This window comes from Calypte anna, chromosome 4B (genome assembly GCF_003957555.1).
Source record: "Calypte anna isolate BGI_N300 chromosome 4B, bCalAnn1_v1.p, whole genome shotgun sequence".
NCBI lineage: Eukaryota > Metazoa > Chordata > Aves > Apodiformes > Trochilidae > Calypte > Calypte anna.
In genome coordinates, this window is record NC_044249.1 from 10366021 (window position 1) to 10388949 (window position 22929).

The 22929-nt window shown below is 38.3% G+C and overlaps 1 protein-coding gene across 3 annotated transcripts in view; it reads right to left on the reverse strand.

Annotated features, from left to right (window-relative positions):
* The window catches only part of MAPK10 (mitogen-activated protein kinase 10), a 107076-nt gene that overhangs the window by 18927 nt on the left and 65220 nt on the right, over positions 1-22929 (reverse strand). The window contains exons 6-8 of one of the 3 annotated variants that reach the window (XM_030450457.1): positions 22520-22658; positions 21036-21201; positions 17915-17986 (exon numbers count right to left, since the gene is read on the reverse strand). In XM_030450457.1, coding sequence (XP_030306317.1) covers positions 17915-17986; positions 21036-21201; positions 22520-22658 — 377 coding nt within the window. Of the gene's footprint in view, positions 1-9428; positions 9501-17914; positions 17987-21035; positions 21202-22519; positions 22659-22929 lie in introns of all 3 variants that reach the window. The other 2 variants (XM_030450458.1, XM_030450459.1) reach the window with 2 other exon arrangements.

Here is a 22929-nt window from a genome sequence, read left to right on the forward strand (position 1 = left end):
CTTATTATTTTTATTTTTAACTTGCAGTCCAGTGACTTGCACTCCCTTTTTTTTACATGCAGGTAATTGCCTCTCTGACACCTCAGCTAGATGGGTGCAGCAGGGAAGAACAGCACCTTCACCTGAAGAAACTGTATTACATTACAGGCAATTTGTACTGGTAATTTTTTTTTTGTGTGTGTGTGTGTGGTTTTTTTTTTAGTTTTCTTCAGGTAGCAATCAAACATCTGATAGGTCTTATGTAGCTTTTACAGCCATGCTCAGAACAAGCCTTACTGAAAATTATAAAGTTATGAAGCAAATTTCTATAAAATCAGTACCATGTCTACATCCCAGTGCCTAACTCACAGTGCTCCAGATCTGATGATAACACTAGGAAAAAAAAGGAAGACTACATGCAGTCACAGGTACATTGATGCTAAAAAATATGATGAGGGGAGCTTTTTTAGGAACATACTGAAAATAAAAAGCTTTTAAAAAACAAACATTCAGAGCACATATCAGCATAGAGCTGTTTGGGTTTTTAGTTGTTCTTCTACATTGTTATTATCATGAGTGTCTTAATTGTGGAGGAATTTCCCAAATACCAAAGACAGTTCCTCACAGTCTAGGAGAGAAGTCAGGTCAACAGAATGAAGAGTACAAGAAAAATAATTTTCAAAATTTAAAAAAACTGTTTTAGTTTAGGAAAATGGAAACTTAGTATTTTCACATACTTTGAAAATTCAAGACAGACTTAACTTAGGTTCACATGAGCTATTTTATTTGAACAAAACTCAAATAAATAACTATAAAACTCCAGCTTTACTGATCAAAAGTGTTTAAAGAAATAAAGCAATTTAAACATATGCTTTAAGAATACTGAAGCTGTGTTTTGAATAGTTTTAACTTCAACTGGAAATGGCTGCTAGAAATAGCAGTGAAGATTTTTCTGAATAACTTCCATTTTTAAATAAAATCAAAATTCATGTGAATCAAGCCCCCCCCACACACACACCATAGGTTATATGTATCTCATGTTGTCCACAAAAAACATACTTTTATGTAGCAGGAAGAGCCTTTCTTTCTCCTGAGGCTTGACGAGCTGCTAGCCTCACCATTACCTCACGCAAGAGTGAGCTGAGCAAGCTTCCTCTCTGGGGGTGTGTGTCCCACCTTTATTGGCCCCCTGGTAATAGGGGCCTGCCCTAACCAGGCACAGGTGGACTCACACCCACTCTTTGGCAACTCGAGGCACCTGGTTTATCTTGTTTCTCTACACTTTTCTCAATGGGAAACTAAAGAATTACAACAACAATAAAGTTATCCATTACTATAGCTGCTCAAAGAGTAGCTTGAAGATTTAATTATTATAATATAATTAGAATATTTTTTAATTTTATCATACTAATAATATGATAATTCATTGTTATCATATTAATATTTCATTAAACATCTTATTTAAAATTAAGTGTTTTGACATTCTAAACTTGTATTCATGTTAACACACTTCATTGTCTGCTGACTGAACTGTTTCAGAAGCAGGTCTTTTGGAGTAAATTGAAAATACAGAGTGTGCAAATGCTTTCTAGAAAAGAACAGAGAATACAGAAATGAAGTTGCTGTTAGTTGTGGCAAGAGAAGCAGATATCAGAAGCTTACACTTAGATCAGATTAAGCATCTCTAAGGCATTTAATGGAGGTAATTACAGAATGCTGTGGGACTTGGACACTGAGAGGGAAAATATAGTAAGATGCTCTGGATGTGTGTGATAAGGGAAAAAAGTAAAAAAAGATCCCAGAATAGGGCCTACACAGTGGGAATCAGTGTCAATGGTGATGGTGTGGGGAGAAGGAGAACCCTCAGACAACAGGGCAGTGCCCACTACACACATTTCTTCTAAGCTGGCTGAAAGAATCTCTCTAAGAGATAAAAGGTAAGCAGGCTACCACCCACAAGGGGAAGATTTTAAGAGATGGAATAAGCTTCATGAGTGCAAAGATGACAGCCAAGTCCAAGGGTGATGGCAGTGCAACCATGTTCCACTCCTTGGCTAGCCTTGGTTGGCAGGAGGACAGCACCAGAGCTTTTGGAACCCTGGCTTGCATCAAGAGACAAAAATGTCAGGCTTTACATGTCAGCAACTTCAGGGACTGGTGTTGAGTAAATGATTAATCTGAATTGACTGTTGTGCTTCTTTACTATATTATTTCTGAGTTATATTATTGAAATACTGTCAAAACCCTCGGATGAAATTTAGTTCTGATAACAGCAATAGCAAAAGTATGGCCAGCAAGAGCAGGTGGAGACTGACCAGTTTTCAGTCAGAGGGACACACACATTTTTCTCTCTAGTATTGTTTCTCCACCAACCAGTCTTACCACCACGGATTATGTTCCGAGGCCCAATAAATTAAAACATGCAAGAATGTAATAATATCCTTGTGCAATACCAGTCTGGCTCCATTTCATTGTGGTATTTTATAGAGTCACTGGTTGTAATGGATCTATCATGTAACAGATGATACGAAGTTGTACCCCTCATGGTGCAAGATTTAAAAAAAGAGTTTTGAAAGAATTCTGAAGGCTACTTCTTGAAGCAAAGAGAAGCAGCTTAATCTAGTTGACAGAACTGATTTAAGCAATTCTGCAAGAAAAAAACCATTACTATAGACCAGTGCTAATGTAAATCAAATACAGACCTTATCTGCACACCAATTGAAAAGAATTGTACTACCAGTTATCATAGCTGTGACAGATTTCTCAGGCCAAAATAGATTTATCTGTATTTGAGTGAAAAAAAACTTGAAAAACCCTCTAACAGAATCACTGAGTCACGGAACATTAGGTGGACCTCTGGAATCACCTAGTCCAACTCCCCTGCCAGAGCAGGTTCACCTAGAGTAGTCTGCACATTCAGGCAGGTTTTGAATGTCTCCAGAGATGGAGACTTCACCACCTCTCTGGGCAGCCTGCTCCAGTTCTCCCTTACTCTTACAGTAAAGATGTTTCTCCTTACATTTTGGTTGAACCTCCTGGGTTCCCCTTTGTAACCACCACCCCTTCTCTTGTCACTGGACCCCACTGAAGAGTCTGGTCCCATCCTCCTGACACCCACCCTTTAGATATCTGTAGGCATTTGTGAGAGTGCCCCTCAGCCTTCTCTTCTCCTGGCTGAACAGATCCAGCTTCCTCAGCCTTTCCTCATATGGTAGGTGCTCCAGTCCTCTGATCATCTTGGTGGCTCTGGGCTGGACTGTCTCCAGTAGTTCCTTCTCCTTCATAAACTGGGGAGCCCAGGACTGAAAGCACTACTCCAGATGGGGCCTCACCAGGGCAGAGTAGAGGGGGAGAAGAACCTCCCTTGCCATGCTTGCCACACTCTTCTTTTTGCACCCCAGGATGCCATTGGCCTTCTTGGCCACAAGGGCACAATGATGGCTCGTGGTCATCCTGCTGTCCACCAGGACTCACAGATCCTTTTCCACAGAGCTGCTTTCTAGCAGGTCAGCTTCTAACCTAGTGTATGAGGTTGTTCCTCCCTAGGTGCATTCAACCTTGTTGAACCTCATGCAGTTTCTCCCTGCCCAATTCTCCAGCCTGTGAAGAAGACTCTGTTTTTAAGCAACGTTAAGCAAAAGTTGGACAGTCTGGAAATTCAAAAGAATTACACCCCAAAACTCTGGTGTATAATGAAATGTCTTTTTTAAAGCTATTTGGACCACCTCAGCTGTCCTCCTGTCCAAAAAGGAAGAAAAATTTGTCAGCTATACACAGTAGCATCTGTATGACCCAAGAGAGAAGAAAGGATCTACCCTGGATTTATTAGTTTGTCCCTGGCACTAACAGTGCAGCATTTTCACTAACATTAAAATGGCCAAAGTATACCAGACATTTATTTAAGAGAACAGATCTAAAATGTGTATCTTCTGAATGAATACATATCTTTGAGAGAGGCCTCAGGCTGATTTTTCTCTTTGTACTCTAATATTGTCTTAAGGATTGCTCTCCTTTGCTTCCTAAACACTTGGTTAATTACTTGGAAAATAAACAGAACCTGAACTGCTGATTAAGAGACCTATTTTTCTGAAGCAAATGCACAACATTTTTAATGGGAAAAATAATAGTTTGAATGCAGAATAAAGTATTTCTATTGGAAAAATAAGATTTCACAGCTAAGTCATGTATTTAGAGGTATAGGCTAAAAGTTTATCATTAGGGTTTTTTCTGTTCCCATTGATCCACTGTGTTTAGCATTTTAGAAGTGTGAATTGAGGATCACCATTTTCTTCCTTCAGTTGTCCTGTAGACTTCAGTTAAATTATATTTCTGCAAATATTCAAACAGCTCAGGAAATAAATGGGAAAACTTATGGTTCTTTTATGTCTCAATCAGAAAATATTAAATGCATTTCCGTAGTTGTAGAAATCTAATAGCTTGTGACTTAAAAAAGAAATTTAGAGAAGTTATTGTTTTTATACTTAAGCTAAGTAATCTGAAAAGACAGTAATTTTTCTTTTTATTTTTCACATGTCTATGTAAATCATACTTCTTTTTTGAGTGAGGGATTGTATTTTCTTATATTCAACAGCAAGGTTTTGCAGGAGATACTGATTACAGTGGGGTGTTTTAGTTCTATTGCAATACACATAACAACATACTGTTATGTATGCATAGTTAAGCCAGTTCATTCTCCAGTAATCAGAAACTTCTTAGAGCTCAGCTGTATAAGGTTTAGCAGTGACTTCCTACAATCATTCCTGTTTCTTTTCCTGAAGCCAGAAACTAATCACCACTCTTCTAGCCAGTTCCAAAGTGTTGCTGTGCTAGAAAAACCTCCTCCCAAAATCCTCCTTAACCAATTTCTGTGCACTGCCATGTGAAGAACATTTCTGCCAAAATGTCTGTTTATAACAAAGCTTCTGGAATTGTACTGGATGGTGGTAGTGATGGTGGGGAATTATGCTTCCCTATCCAGCATACAGGACTTCACCAATTGAGCAGCATATCTACACTAGCTTTACTGCACTGGACTGACTCTTTGTACATGCTTCTGGAAGTGCCTAGGACTAGGACATATCAAATCTTGCTTTGGCTAAGGTAGGCACAATGAAAACAAAGGGACACTGAGTGCTCTTCATAACAGACAGGATTGGTTTATCTCTTTTCAGTCTCAAAATCTGAAAGGAACTACCTTTCTGAAAGTTTCCTCCTTCAATGTGCATATTCTACCAACAAAACCTGACTGCATTGCTTCGGTTTTAAATTTCTGATGCTCCTAGCTTGTCAAAATTAGAGTAATTACTACAAGCCACTCTCTATTTCCCTAACACCAAATTGATGCATCAACTGAAAAGTTGATAGCTCAGCCAAATTTTTTTTAATTGTACCCTTTAAAAAAAAAATCTGTTATTAAAAAGCAAACCAGCCAACTTCACTGTGGGAAATGTGTCAGAACGTATTTTTGTACACAGTTCCATAATTTACACACTGATATCAATGCAGTCAACAAAACCCACACAAAATAAATTGAAAACACTAGCATCTGACAAGGCAGCAAAGCTGAAGCATTTTGTGTGCCAAGGTAAACGCTTTGAGAAGAATGAGGCATTTGTAAAAATTAGACTGCAAAAGAAAATATTTTTCAGCTTTTTATTCCATTGGGCATCTTTGCAAAGCAAGCAAATTAGTGGTTAGTGGTTAGTCCATGCTAGATATAGTAGCACAGGATGACACTCCTGCCCTTGGATAAGCACTACCATTTCCCTTGTGAATGTCTCCTCACCACTGCAGCATCTATTTGTCCTATCTCAGGCTGTTCCCAGGCTTCTAGAATTTTTTATTCTATTGTCTTTATAACATGTGCAGCTGAATGCACAATGATCATGTACCTCACCTAGCAGACAGCCCATAAATATGAGCATTATTAAATACCTTCTAAATGAACTATAGAAATGTGCATAAAAACCCTATGTCCCAATCTTTGTGACACACATAATATGACTTTGGTTGTGGAACAATGTTCTGTAAGTGATAGCTTGTATGGCTATCTGTGATTTATACTAAGGGAAGCTGACATCCCACGAGGCTGCCATCTCTCTACTAAATCTATACTCATCTTCCTGTGAGCATTCCCAAGTCCAGGTTGTAAAGGTACATTCTCTCACATCTGCCCAAAATGCATTCAGCAGTTTAAAACAAAAAAATTTAAAATCCATGTAAAACTACTACTTTCACAGACCACCTGAAGACTAAGGCACCTTACTAACTCTTTTACCTCACTTATGCAGTGGTGAGAAAGAATTAATAGTCTCTCTCATAAAGTTTTGAGAAGAACACAAGGAACAAGAGTCAAATCTCAGGTACAGTCAGCATTCCAAATTGCTCCTGAGGCATCACAAGAAATCATGTTGCTGTTTTTGTCTTTCTTGAGGCAAAAATATATCCAAGCTTCATGATAATAGTTTCTCTGTAAGCAAAACTACTGCTGTCAACCTTGAAATGAGGTTTCATATAACACTAAGCAAAAAAAAAAAAAAAAAAAAGAAAAGCTCAAAAGCTCTAACTCACAATCAACTGCACAATCAACCACATCATGATCATGTGCCTACACCAAAAATGGGAAATAGAAGAACTTCAAGGGTAAGTAACAACCCAAGGGACACTGCAAAGCATTTACTCACAACTGGAGTTCAGAAACCTAAAAGAGGCCAATTCTGTTCTGTCTTCTACCCAAGCTATTTCACTGAACTGAAATGGATTACAGGAGTTGAGCAGAGCTGCAGCCTGGCTGAGCACTCCATACTTAATTAAGGCATTGACTGTTTTACTGCTTGTGAATTTTCCATTGCTATGCAAGATAGCTCTATTTTGCTACAATTAGCTGAACATCCTATGTAGCTCTGTAAGCAGAATCAATATTGAATAACCTTTACTCCTTAACCACTGGAAAATGGAAAAGTCTGCAGTTCTGCAGTCATGGATAATGACTGACAGTACATCTCATGCATATTCAATCTTTCAGTTTCAAACCTGCTTTTCGCAGTTATTTATGCATTAAAATGGACATAAATTGGTATTAAACACTTTTCAAATCACAGTATGCTTGTGAAACGAAGCAACGCCTGTGAAGAAAAAACTACTGAAAACCAATTCTGGTACACTGCCAGCCTTTACCTATTCTATGTCAGAGGAGGCCTTTTTTCTTTTTTCTTAAAGAAACAGATTTCTAATTACTCCTGCTCCTTCTATACTTAAGCACATCCTTAAGTATGCTGCCCTTAAGCTACTTAAGTTTATAGACCCTGATGATGAAATTTTACAGCTGCCCAACTCCATCACACATCTGAAGAAATAATCTTTTTTACTGAAACACCAAGCAATTTCTATGCAGATTTAAGGAAGAAGATCCCACTAGGTCACCAGTCTCAGTAGGATGGGTCTGCCCTTGCAAATTTCTGACTGATTTCAGCTGCACAGATAGTAAGTACAGGCACAGGAATAAGTACTAAAGCCCTGCCTGTGGCTGCTTAGCAGCAGGAGAGAAGCGGGAGAGGATGGTTTTGGAGAATACGTGGCTTTTTGTGGAGAGGTGCTCAGTGCCCTGAAAGAAAGCAATGGCATCATTCTGTGCTCAGAGAGTAGACACTCATGGAATAGTATAAGAAAAATAGAGTGGTACATAAAATGCCATGCAAATTTAGCACTGCATTATAAATAAAAAAGACCATGAACTCAATTACAGAACAATCCCAAACAAATCAGCAGGTGGTAATGCCAACTCCTGTAGGATTACTGCAATAATAAATAGCACATAATGGTTTAATTATAGAGGCTTTGTGTGATTTCTTTTTAACAAGTATGCAGCTGTGTCAAAGAAACAACATTTTGAATAGCTACATAGGACAGTTCAGTTATTTTTGTACTTGGGGATTTCTTTAAATTATGTATTACCAAATGTAAGTCTATTAACATAAAGCCAATTCTGACTGAACTATGCTAACCCTCACACTTCAATTTCTCACTCCACATTCATTCACAAGCACAGCTTGGGCCAAATCTTCATGAAGAACAAATAGGTGCTCAAGAGTTACATGCACATGTAGAAGGGAAAGGTTTGCTTTCATGTATGCAGATGAGATGAGCTCTAGATCACATGCAAACTCACAGGAGTTTTAGCACTCATTTCAGTATGCATATGATCATCCAACTTTTTGGACAAAACATAAATCAGAATCTTGATAAGACAAAGCCGCTTATTTTATTTTCAGCTATTATTTTATCCGCATTAAACCCTTTAAAGTGTGAATGAGCCTAAAAGTGAAGTCTTAAGCTGAATTAGTGAGTATGAATATATATGTACACACACACATACCTAAGATCAACATGCACACACATCCAGAGGAAATTACATAAAAGTGAAGAATGTCTGGAAAATCCTCTGTAGTTTAAGTATAGAGTTTACAAGGAAAATGTCCAAAGGTCATCTCCACTCCTCATTTGTGCCATCCTGTGAACCATAAAGCACCAGGGTTAGATCAAGCATGCTGGGAGCTCAGTTTTCGTTGTGCGCAAGAAGAAACCACTTTCACTATCTGATAAATAACAGAGTATATAGCAAAACTTTAATAAACATCAAGCAAAGTAAGAATTATGTCTGCTCAGCACTAAATGCAAAAGAGTCTCTAAGGAAAATATGTATATACTTAGTCTTCTTGTCCACTGATTTAATGCATTTATCTGTAAATCAGTTCTTGTTGATGTAAAAAATACATTCCACTTTCACATAATAGTTACATGTACTTAAATAAAGAAATGACAGACTGAAGTCCCCTACAACAGTTCCCAAGGAAATTTCCAGCCCTTCGAGTCACAAAATGGCTACAAAGTGATACTTGCAGTCTTGGGAAGCAGAAGTCATCCCCAAACTGAAGCCATTTACTACCTTCCTACCTCACAACCGCTTGCAGAGCAAACAATAATGAAGCATTTCTAAAAGTCATATCTAAACTAATCATACCTTCTTCCTGAAATGCAGAACCTCATGCACAACATCCTGGGGTAAACAGTGACTTGTGCTTACCATTCTACAATCTGAACTTTAATAAGCCTGACATGAAACAACTCCCTCTGACAATCCATGAAGAGATGTGTATGACAACAAAACTAAGAACAAGTGGTCCCTGGCTGCAGAAAGTGATTCTGATGAACCATGTAGGAGGTTGTTTCCTATCTTTCTTACACTTGCTGCAGTTTTCACCTAAGACTTTTACTGAGAGGCAGCAAGGGTTTATTGACATTTTGACTTTCAAGACTTTTGCAGTGGGACTTGACCCAGCTCTTTAGATGCAGCACAAGTGGATGTCAGCACTAGTCCAGTGGGAAGGTGCTGGAGGAGAAAGGGTTGGGGTGGTACCCACTGAGGCCAAAATGGCTGCTAGGAAGGATACGATCAGTGCCAGGAAACAACACAGCACCTTTAATCATTTCTCCCATGATGCACCCTACTGACCACATGTCAACTGAAAACAAAAATGAAATGAAGGTAAACAAGAAAACAGGAACAGTATGACAAATAAATGAGAAGACTTATCCAATCATGCCATAGCCCAGAGCCTGCAGCCCACACAACAGCCACAGATCTGCCTTTCACTCCCTGCAGAGGCTTTTCTGCTTGAGCATAAAAGTTTCATGACAACACAGCAGGTCTGTGAAAAATCAACTCCAACAATTTTCTTTACCCCATCATGGATGAAAGGCAATGCTATTAAATACAGAAAACCAAGGAAGTCCGACAGCTGGCCCTCATGTCATAATGCAACTTTGGGATTAAAATTCACCAATTAATTTTGCCTTTTTAAAGTTTTCATTTGCATTCATTACCTAGATTTATACCACTTTGTATTGTAAATGAATGCTGGTCTCTGTATTCAAGGAGGATATGCAAACTGCTTCCCCTTTACCCTTTCAGTTACCAGAGATCCATACACATTGTCACAAGCTGAGCTACCAGAAACCACAAAAAGAACCTGGGCCCTTGTGAAGACGTACCCACCTCTTATTCAGGGGCATGAATGGAGTTTGTTGAGATCATTTCACTCTAATAATGCTTGCTTTAGAGCATTTTGGCTCACTTCCATTGAATCTTAGTGAAGCCAGCAGTCCATAATAGGGGTCTTGGGAATCTATTAAGATTCACATTTGCCATGGTAGGAAATGGTGATCTCTAAACAGGACAGCTGAGACACAGCAACACTAAGCTGTTCCTACTGCATTGAAATTCAGAGCAAGTCAGGGGACTATTTACTTTGTACAGAGAAGAGCAATTCAGCTGAGTGAAACAAAACTAACCACAATTTACACTGGAATATAAAATGAGAATAAAACACCTTAAATGGGATTACAGTGCTGTTTTCCCCCATACCAATGTCATGAAACCACATTACCTCTGCTGTCCTTGCTCTATGATAAGCATAGGGCATGGAAGCAAGAAAATGGACAGACCGGTCTCTCAGGGTCAGAAACTGACAGAAAAAATGAAAAGCATCATGCTGCTTGGCTAAATTTACTCATATAATTTGATACTGAGCAACAGATTAAAGTGGACTTGCCTTTGAAGACAAATGTCCTATTTGTGGATATCTTTACATGCCTGGGTCTAAGGTTCTCACTGCTTTATTTAGCATATGAAAAGCGGCATCACTACAAATCAATAAAAAAACAAACAAATAAATAAAATGCTACGTGTTTGGAAGTAAAAGGAAAACCTAGAGATGAAAATATTGCTGCTTCCATCACAAGCTAAACAGCATGCAAAATATCAGGAAAAGACAGAGCAAGCAGTTGTTTGTTCATCTGTTATTAATTCCTTTTTTATTTTCAGAAGCTGCCTTCTGATATTACTGCTCCACGCTGTGCTCAAGAGCACACACAGAGAATTGAACTGGTGACTGACTAAACTATAAATTCTGCAAAAGCAGAGAGGATTGATCTCATCTACTCCTAAGGTCTTTGAAAATTTCCAAATCAGAAAAAGCAAAGATGAACATCTGAATATAACTGATGGCTGAAGAGAAAAAAAATCTGTTCCTTTTTGCCTGCTGCCTTTTTTCTCTCCTGAGCCAATTAGAAATAAGTTAAATGAAAATACACGGTTTCACTGCGGGTTTAAGAAACATAGTTAGTTGGAGGTTAGGGGTTTTAGCATATGCAGCAGGAGCTGTCAGAACCCCAGTTAAGGTACTGAAACTTGTGCAAAGTTCCATAAGGGACCGCAGTAACAGAGATCTAAGTCTCAGCCCTCAGTTTCATTTAGTTCAACATCAATCCGGATGTAGTCTGAGTTATTTCAGTCATTCAGGCACTGGAAAACAAACTACAGTCTCCAAACATTTGCACTCAGCTCCAATGTACTGATAATTTACATTTGGTTCAAGATTTTTTCTTAAATACAAGATATTCACAAAGAATGGCAATGCTTCAATACATGAAATATCTTTGAGCTTTAATCAAATGCAGGCAGGCTTTCCTATAGCCACAGAGACCTCTGCATGGCTCTAGGTAAAACCTCAGTTTATCAACTATTTGCCTTGATGTTTTAGGATCACATGAAACCCAGCGTTAAGAAATTCAGCCTACAACTTTTCATGATTCTCTGCAGTGAAATTGCTGAGATTTGGGCAGCCCTTAATGGGAAGCCCCCTCATTAGAATATACATGACCTGGATTACTCAAGAGTAGGGGTTTTTTACTTTGTTCAAAATCTCTACAAAGCAGATTATTGTGCAGAGCATTATGAAGTGCACTCCTGAGTGTGTGTATAAACCTCAAAATACAAGTAAGTTTTCCAAGGACACCAAATGTTATTCTGGCATAGCCACCTTGAATAAATGTCCACCACAAGCCATGTGCAAGTGTTTTCCTCAACAAAGGAAATATTTCACTCATATAGCAAATCTTAACCTCTGGGCCACCTACTGGTTCTGATTCCATGACAAATAGTTAAGAAATACAGTGACTGAGTCAGGGCTATCTTGCAAAACATTTGGGGAATGAATCTGTCCTTCACAGGAACCCCCAAAATCTCCACAGAAGTGGAATAGAATTTGTGGAGGCTGCACAGAAGTTGCTATGTTGCCACATATGCATGCCCTCCATCCCCCAGACCTTCCTGTGTCCTGGATAAGCAGTCAGCGCTGGCTGCTAGTGCCCAGGGAAAGTGACCAGAAGTCATGGTGAGAAGGAAGAGTCAATATGGAAGAATTAATGGCATCTATTCCTCTTCATGCTTTTGTCTAACATACTTCCTGACCCAAATAAATGTTTGATCATTCTTCCAGGTGTTAAATTGCCTTTACCAAAGCTGCAGAAGGGTCAGGAATTGTGTAACTACACAAAGATGCTTCTATATGGAAAGCTAACCTTCCATGGACACCTGCTTTGTAACTTGGCTGTGGATGCAATTCCTGTTTCTGCTGCAGGCTGTTCCTGCCAAGCTGGATGACTGGAGAAAGCATGGATGTCACAGATACTGAAGACAACATAACTGCCTTCCTCATTCCTCTGTCATGGCAACTGCTGGAAAATCTGCAACTGCCCTTACTAAACCCATTCTGAAACCCGAAGTGAATTTCCTGTTTGCATTCAATGAAAATCATTACATTAAAATTAAAATTCATTAAATACATGCCACCTCTGTGGAGACCAGAGGCAGGCTCAGCTGAATGAGTTTTGCTATCTTTCCCAGTCTCATGGCCTAGTTCACCTCTCTGCCCAAGGTGTGAGAATGCAAAGCATTCCCATTTGTAATAGCTCCTGTTAATGGGTAATCCAAAATACTTAGCGCATAAGACTGTCTCCCAACTAAAATGTCAAGGTGTGCCTGACACAAGACAGTGATCTTCTCTCTTCAAACCTGCCTCAAGCCGAAACACATCTTGCTGGTAGGACCTCCCTTTAACTGCATCTCTGTTGTTGAGACCTCCTGCAGATTTGCACTGCTCTTTGAATTTTTAGGAAGAAAAATATAGTAGTCTGTATTGGCACCATTTTGCCAGGTTTATCTTTTATTTCTATGCAATAAAAAAAAAAAGGACATTTATAAAAATACTTGATAATTCTTGGCAGCACATGAGTGAAGATGCTTTTTTTCCACAAGCTCCAGATAGCACAGCTACAAAGGCTTCATAGTGCCTATGCCAAAGAATGTCTCAAACACTTGAAAAAAAAAGCCTCCCAAATCCACCAGACCCCTTCCTCCCTCAGTTCTGTTGTGGCAAACTCCCAGTTTGGTGATATTCCAATCTCAGGACCTTGCTGAGAGACTAAAGCCCTTCCCTTCATACTTGCATTTATTATATGCATGGATTTCAACATGTTTTAACAAGTGCCCAGCACCATATCAACTCAGTCCATTAAGACGTCTTGAGAAAGTCTTTCCTAATTTAAGCATCACTTTGCACATGCTATTAAAAACCCTTTCTCAATAACAGTAAAAGGGTTCCAAAATGTCTGGATACTGCATTCATGATTTCTCATTTGCTGCCTGCAACTGGAGCTGCAACAGCTGCTCTCCTGACAGAATCTAGATGGCACTGAAAGGAAGTTGTCACAAATTTACAAGTGTGATTATTCAAATCGATGTATGAACTCTTCACTTTTTTAAAAAAAAAAGTTTTTGCAAGTTCCAAACTGATAGGCATCATGCCTCCTTATGACACAGGGATCTGGGATCTGTCTCTCTCTGGGATTCAGGTTAGCTGATGATCACCTTCATTTGGCATTAACAAAACTGATATGCAGTAGACAGAGCTGCAGCGCCCAGCCCAGATGGAAAAAACACAAATCACATCCAAATCTGTGCTCTTAAGATACAGTACCAAACAAGTGCTGAAAACCTACTGTTTTCCTTGGGAACTTCTGCTCCATTGTCCCTTCAGAACAGCAGAGCTTGCAGAGGGACTGGACAGGATACCACAGTATATTAACAGGCACATCAGGTATATTAAGAAAAGGTCATGGGAATCCTGAGATGCAAGCTCAAGAATGAGTGAAGGAACAGGGAATGACTCATGCTCTTCCCTGTCTGCTTTTTTATTTTGCATATAAATATATAAGAACATCATGGCAGTAAGAGACCTATGAAGAACCTTGCCAAGGAAGGTGGAACACACTACCACTGCATCTAAGAGACAGTAACATTTAAAACACGTTTTGCAGATCCTGCCATTGCCAGCCTCAGACCCTGTTTTTCTCTTAATTTAAAGTTTGACTTGGAAGAGTGTCTTCTCAGGTCTCAAAGAGTATTCAGGTACAATTGTTTTACCTCTTCCAGCAGGAATCCCACAGGTAGACTCTCCTGCTAAAATATAAGCAGATTAGCATATCATTTAAGTACTCCTATGTTTTTCATACTTGATAAGCAATATGCAATTTATCATTTAAGTATACTTATGTATTTTCATACTTCATAAATGATATGGAATTCTGAGTGTGCTCCAGTCCTCTACTTTGATCCTGACCAAATACTCTTGACAAAATACACTTCTGTATTATCTGTTTTGTCTAAAAGTTCTCAATTCTCTGCTCAACTGTACCTTTGAATCTCAGCTCCAATTAGTACAAGTGCCATCAAGGAAAAGTTGATTAGTTGATTACTGAAAAGGCAACTAACCTGCTTTGGCTGAAATTCATGAGGCATCAGTAGATGTAGCCCATATGTATACCTCAACACTTGACCATTCTGGAAACTGCATGTTCAGACACATGCTGAAAATATTTAAGTGTTGAGAAACAAGCAAGGGCTCATCTTCATGATAGCAGCTGGGATCCACTCCAAACACAACACAGATCACAGACAGCATGGGGCTCTTATACTAAGGGCAAATTCCACAACAAAATGTGAGAGTATACATATCTGGATTAAAAAAGAAGACTGGCAACAGCCAAATTGTCTTCACAGCTACACTGAGCTACTACACAGCTACTACTCTCTGAGACAGACAAGAGCAAACTTCCCCCCATGAAATCACAATACAAACTCTTGCTATATTCTCAGAAAAATCCTGAGTCCAAACCCAAATACCATTTACCCAAAGAGGAATCATCCATCTGAACACAATCCAAACAGACATCAAATGCCATCGTAGCACTTAAACAGCAGGTTAATGCATAACACCTGATCCAACATGGAAAACCATGCCAGCCATTCATAAAAGTCTCTTTTAAATAATTATAATGCTAATTGTTGGGTTTGGCTTATTTCTTTTTTAAAAAGCAAAACAAGGTGTAAGAAAATACCTGCATGCAATTGTCACTTCTAAGTGCTACGGTTAAGATTAGCTTTTCTACATTTTTCTTTTCATAAAACTTTGCAGCAGCTGTGAAATTTTTCTTAGATGTATACTGTGCCTTTCAGGAATATTCTTACTCCAGGCTAGAAGAAAGTAAGCTTCTTACATTGATAGCAAGTGTACACAGTAAATCTTCTTCTGAATAACTAAAAGCACTCAAACTTTTATTTTCTATAGAAACTTGCTTCTTTCAACTAGAAAACTCACTGATTGAAGGCCTTAAGTACGCCAAAGAAAGCTTTATTGTAATTTGTTGTTTGTGAAATTTACCTGCAGCTGCATAAATCATAAATCATACTTGAGCTCTTCCCTATTTCTAGGAGACAAACTAGATCTTCTCATCAACAGCCACTGAGAGAGGGGAAATAACACTGGCAACGCAGCCTTTCTAAAACTAAAGACTCCTATTCATGAGGTCAAACTGGTAAACAAATGAGTATTGACTTAGAAATGAAAGTACAGATTCCACGTTTTTCTTTTAAAAAGAAAAATTTCTTTTAAAAAAAACAACTTCCAATTCACCTGCATAAATCCACCACTAAGATGTGGTATCAGTTGTGACTTGGACAACATACACTACATTTCAAAGTATGGCATATTTAAAACGTAGGACCCTACCACAATTTCCACAATATTTTCTGCATTGCTTAAAAATTCAATTGTCATTTTAACTGACACTGAAATGTTTTTTAAAAATATTCTTTTGCTCTCTCTGAATAAGACACTGTCATCAGAGTGTTGGGACAGCCAGATAGAAACAAAATAATTCTTATGTCTGAATGATTTTTAAAAAGTTATTTAAATTATATAGCATTATATATTAAATTGTGTAATACTTCTTTTTTTCTGGAAATGGGCAAAGAGCATGAATCTTAAATATAATTTGCTGCTGAAAAAGGAGAGCAACTGACTAATTATGGTGCTATGTTTTTACATGGAAATAGTTTTTTTATTTTATTCTAGATGCTTATACACTAAAAACTCAGACTTCCTTGATAGATCAAATGGAAATATCCTCAATATTTACAGCTGAACCTCAAGTATGTGTTTTATTATTGCTTAGTTTTATGTCATACACTTTAAAAAAAAAAAAAAAAAAAAAAAAAAAAGCACAGTATTTCCAGGAAAAGTGATGATGGTGTTTCTGAGGTGTTACTACATTATAACCAGCACATTTAGTTACAGCAGGTGGGTGTGCAGTCTGCTCCATATGTTGCAGGAAAGGCTCAACACCTATGGAGTGACATCTCAAAGGTATCCATCAATAATAAAAACCACCATTCTTACTTTTTTGTTGTGTTCTGCATCCAGTAGATTTACAGTTCATACTCCTATAAGAATATAACCCAGTACAATGTTGCTGTTTGCTCCTCAGCAAACAAGAGGTACTTGCAGCTTCCCCATCTACCTGTAGTAAAGTCTAACTGCATCTTCACATGGCTGCCAGGAAGGACTCTGTTTTCAGAGAAAGCTGACAGAGAAAAAGAGAAAATAGGCCAGGCAAGACCTAACTCTGACAAAAACTACAGGAATCACTTAAGAGCCAGCATAAAAAATTATTTCTACCACTACAAGTTTGTAAAAGCTGGGGTTACTCCACACCAACTGCCAGGATCTGCTAAGGCCAGATTTTTATGGCATCTTTCTGCCAGCCTGCTGAAAACAATAAGCCTTTGTGTTGCTTACTTTTTACTCACATGTTATCATGCTGCATTTTATTCTAATGGGCCAAATATACACTATATACACTTCCCAGCCATCACAGCCAGGTTGTCTAGCTGAGCCTGTGATACACCAAAGGCAAAGTAGACAACTCCTCTTTTGTTTTCATTTTCTAATATTGCTTTCACCACCTTGGAAGTGGTAAAAATAATATCACCCAAACGAGAAGAACAAGGTGGGAGGGAAATACAGTTAAATTAATGACACAGACCTCATGCAAGTAAAGGAAACATCTTTTTTAAATCCAGAGAATCTGATTTCAGGCCAATTTGGAAACCACAGCAGATAAGTGGCTGCCTAAAACTTGGTGAGTCAAATTATTTATTTTGTTCAAAAGAAAATATGTTGTATTGACTCAGCTCTGAGCCCATTTAACATTGAGATTAATTCAAATCCATGATGTGCAAGCAAGCAAAAGATTATGATGTCATCACAGATGTTATGAAGTCACTATTTCCAAAACAAAAAATCATAAATCTGTCTTACAGATTTGCAGGAAGCAGATGTGTCAAATGAAGATCTTTTTTTTTTCTTTTTTTTCCTTTGAAGAATAAGTAACACCATCCAATTTGCAATAATAATGCTTGTTTTCTATATTTCTTATTAGTATGACATAAAGACTACCTAAAATTGATTACAGGTTTTAAAATAACTTAGTTGACTAAAATAATTCTATGCCTCTATTTTTCCTTTTCAATTTTGGACCTATCAGTAGTGCGTTATTTTCATTTACTCATCCCTCTCAGATTCAACTTTTTGCTTTTATCTTTTCAGGCCTGGTATAGTCACTATATGGTAGAAGGGATGGGGTGGAGCAGAGGAATAAATAATAGGTGAAGCTGCAGCAAATGACACAAGGATACAGTCCCTTCCTGGAAAGAGGATTTTGTGGCGAACCATTTCTCCCATAATGCATCCCACAGACCATATATCCACTAGAACAGCAGAGACAGGAAAGTGAAGAAGGAGGAAAAAAAGCAAAGTTAACGATAACACTTCACTCCTAAAGGAGGGGGGACAGAACAGGTTGATCAGAACAGTAAAGTTTGTTTCGTGGTTTTGTTGTGGGATTTTTTCATATCTCACCAAAAGCTAAAATAAGTAAAGAAGTAAAAGCTGTGTCAGTCATCTCAACAGTAGTTAGTAACAATTATGGGAAAAGTTTTAAATCAATATTTTTAGGGAAAATTCCACAGCTTTTTGCTTTTTGTTTTTTTAATAGGAAAAAACCAAACCCAGACAATGGTCATCTGGAATGAATTCCACTTGCAGTCAGGCAGTTTCTAAGCTTTGTCCTGCAGGACTGAGTCTCTGCAGCAATACACAAGAGGTTCCACATGGAACTAAGTGTTTACATGAGCAAAGGCCATATGGATAAATACCACCCCTTAAGGATTATTTAGAACTCCTGCTTCAGGATCTACACCTATGTCCTATCTATAGGTACCTATCTACATATATCTGTCTGTACCTACACAGCGACTGAAAAGAACTGGAGTGTGGACTGTGTGGACTCTGCATTTTACTGTCTCGGTACTCAAAATAAATGCTAAGCCCAATGTTTTGCAGTACAAGTACCAACAAGACTATGAGCATTTTTTATCTTCCTGATCTTGCGTTCAGATTTTAGATGCAATATGCATAGTTACATTCTCTGCTGGACTAAGGTGGGGTTTTTCTTTACCTTTTAAATATTACAAGAAAAAAGGTTAGATAGATAGTGACACAGCACACACAGAAAGAAAAGACGTGTACCCCATGTGAAGGGGAAAAAACTACTTTCAAATTATTTTAAAACCAATATTATTTCTCAGCATTGTATCGTCATTTTGGGGTAGTATGTGACCTTTACAACCAGTTTCTCCTCTTTTTCTCTCCCCTTTTTATTCTTCATAAGCAATTCAAAACACACCAAAGAAACAAACAACTCGTCTCTTGGTAGAACAAAACAAAGGTGAAATGTTCCATTGGGGAAAAGGAGGGGACAGGATCAGGGGCACGGGACAGCAAGAGGCAGTGGCAGTTTTCTTCCTAAGTGAGCTTCAGGAATTTGGACAGAAGTGCAGCACAATGGTGATAATTATGCATCTTTAGCCAACAAAGTGCAGAAAGAAAATGAAAGCAGTGAGCAGTTCTTATACAGGCAGTGTACACAGTAAGAGGAAAAAAAAGTAGGGGAGCTTCAGTAATGTGGCAGCATAGGCCAGAGCAGGGAAACAAAGAACAAATCTGTTGACTTGCCTGGGAGCTGGATCAGAGGCTCCAAGCAGGCTGGCTCCTCACATAGCTGATCTTAATTTTCAGATATCTTGTCTTCTTTCTCAGCTTACTTTATTTTCACTTTGTACTAGACAAGATCATTCATCTTGAGCCAGATTAATTGCCCAGGAAGTCAAAGGAACTCTCCATGTTAACTTCAATGGGCATTTGATCAGGGACCTTTGGAGGTGGCAAATGTTTATAAGTACCTTCCCAGCTGTGTTCTTCATCACAAAAGTGTGTCTTTAAAAAGTGAGATTTTAATCACGTGAATTTTAACCATGCTAATGGTGTCAAGTCCTTTCTCTGTCCTCTCAGGGACAATAACAACAACAATGGTAATCATCTACTAAACGTCTGGAGAGAAAAAGAATTAAACACTAAATAATTAATTTCATAATTGAAGGAACTCTGGATATTGATTAAGAAACTACCTAAAGCACACTGAGCCTACTTCAAATTTCTAATCAAACTCCTAAAAAATATCAGTTACAAAATAATTTAAGGAAGATTATTAATTTTTCAGAAATTTTTCAGTATGCTTATTCTGTGCTTAGTAATTATCTGCTCTTTAGACTTTCATATTAAAATGTGCAGTGTAAATTCATAAACATTATAGACCTGCAGAGACTTGATAAATTTAGGAAGAGGATATGTGAACATGCCTTTATTCTTGCATAAGTCATGGAATCAGTTTTTGCAGGATGCAGTAGGCTGTTAGTGAAAGTTTTCCCACATGTAAGCTAACCTCTTCAAGGTAAATTAAGTAGGAGACTTTGCAATAAATTCCTGGATTTGACATTTGCTTGTATTTGTCAAACAGACAAGTGGTAGCTTTTGACAGCAGAATCTGAATCATAGTAGATTTTTTTTTCTATCTTCTTTCTTGCCAGGTCTACCTGACACTCAGATGGAATTATCATTTTTGTACAAATTGAGAATCACATATAAAGTTTTTCCTTTATCCCCTGCAAAATGCAAATTCTTCCTTACCTGCTTCTCTACAGTGAGAACCCCCTACCTGCTTTTCAGTCTTTCCAGGGATAAAGAGGTAGCCAGATCCCTCGCAGACTGTTCAGAGTAAAATACTATTTATATCTATAGACATACAAATTAGATGTATGGGGTTTTAGCTTCAGCCTTTTCTTCTTCTCCAAAACTCTCCTTGCCATTTAAAAAATGCTCAAACTGTAAAATTGATATGTAGATATTGACCACATGAAACCTGACAGCAAAATCTGAAACTTCAGTTAGTTATCATAAAGACAGAAACCATTCCTGAAATTCAGATCTAGTATTTCCTGTTTCAGTTTGTACCTCTTTTTCTTTCCTCAAACAATTCAAAGACCCAGACTCAAATTTAGAATGCATTGCTCATTCAGCAGTTCCAGTTGTTCCCACACTATTTTACAGCCCTGGAATCTGAAGACATTCTGGTCAGAAAGAACTAATTGTATTTGTTAAGTTCAGCCATAACTAAGAACAAGTTTCTCCATACTCTGAGATCCCATTCTGATAAATTCATCAATATTGCATCCCTAATATGTTCCGTAGCTGCAGTGTGCAACAGTGAAAAACTGCTCTAAATGACCTGCCTTTTAAATTCAAGATGTCACTTCCCACTATGTTTTCTTTTCCTCCTTCTGGTGTCCCAATTGTACAGTTAGAATTGTAGAGGCAGATCTTACAGGTCACATTGTGCTTGCTATGAAAACGCAGCCCTACCATTCTCCTTGTAGCCCATTCCCAAGATGACCTCTGGTGCTCTGTAGTAACGTGTCACTACATATGGAGTCATCATGAAGCTGGTGCCTGCAGTCCTGGCCAATCCAAAATCCAAAATCTTCAACGTGCAGTCAGACTTTACCACAATATTACTTGGTTTTAAATCCTGCAAAAGATAGTGAAAAGACATATGACTGTCCTTCATAGAGACAGGAAGAGCTGTGATAGGACTGGTATTTTGAGTCACCCTTCAAATATTCTTTTATTCTTCTGACACAGTTACTATTAAAAATACTTGTAAATGCACAGCAAAACCTTGCTACTGTTTCTCTTCCAAACTCTTCTGAAAGATGTTGTAACTTGGCATATTGTGAGGCTTTAGCTGGCTCCATGAGCCTACTGGTGTTAAATTAATTGCATTTAGCAGTTCAGGAAGCTAGGATTAGGATAAGAGAACCGTTTTGACTATATATGTTTAATGTTATGAATCTAATAAAGGCACCTGTGGCATTCACAGCCAGATGCCACATCCTTACTGGACACAGTACTCTGATGTGGAAAAACACAAAATGAAAGGATATATTGAATACAGGATTAGCAGTCTTTTAATTTGTTTTAGAACACATAAATAAGGGCAAATGCCAAGTCCACACACCCTGACCTCTGCTAATCCTACTTCTCCTCCAAACACAGGCTGAGAGAGTTGGGGCTGTTCAGCCTGGAGAAAAGAAGGCTCCAGGCAGACCTTAGAGCATCTTCCAGTACGTGAAGGGGGCTACAGGAAAGCTGGGGAGGGGCTTTTCTACAGAGAGGGTAGTGATAGGACAAGGGGTAGTGGTTTTAAACTGAAAGAGGGTAGATTTAGGATAAATATCAGAAAGAAATTCTTCACCATGAGGGTAGCAATATAATGGAATAGGCTGCCTAGGGAGGTTGTTGATGCCCCCTCCCTGGAGGCGTTTAAGGCCAGGTTTGATAGGGCCTTGCGCAACCTGGCCTAGTGGAAGGTGTCTATGCCCATGCAGGGGGGTTGGATCCTGATGATCTTTAAGGTCCCTTCAAAAAACTATTCTATGATTCTGTGATCCTGAGAAAGCAATACCAGTAGCACACCACAACATCAACCCAAAGTGTCTTGAATGTCATGTGCAGCAGATGTAGATAAATGCATTTTCAGGAGAAATAACATTTATCTACATGTTTCAGTTATCATAATAATTTTTAATGACTTCCAGTGCTTATTAATTTTTATTTATTTTTAATAATCAATTTACCTGTTTTTTCTGATTAAGTTCACAAATAATCCCATTCCTAGCACAAGCATGAAGCTGCTCCAGTGAGGCTGAACTATAATTTTTAAGTTTATAACCACTTTACTGGGAGATAAGGCTTTGATCCACAGTACACAAGAAACTCAAGTTTTTTCTAAAGTCTTCAAGATGATATCATATACTACCTTAAGGTTCAAACCAAAGGCCCCTTACCCTGTGAATAATTCCTGCAGAGTGAAGATGCTTAATACCACAGAGCATTTGGTACAGTAGATAAGACATTCGCTCATGGTCTAGCTCCATCTGAATGACCTGGCACAGATTGGCATCCATTAACTCCATTACCAAGTAACTGAATGAAAAAGCAAAGTCATAGGGTTATCATCTGTCTTGATCATCTCGACAATGCCTTTTCTTGTTTCAAAATTCACTTCATTTCTGACATGTGAGAGTAATACAGCTGGAGACTTGGCCCACTTACAACAGTACCATTGTGGTGTTTGTTTCTCACTGCACCATCTTGCTGCAGAGATACCATTCTTTCAGTGTCCCAGCAAAGCAGGTGGATTGCTGGCTCTTTCATGGTGCTTCCCCATGACAGAGATTGCCCTGCATGGGCCAAC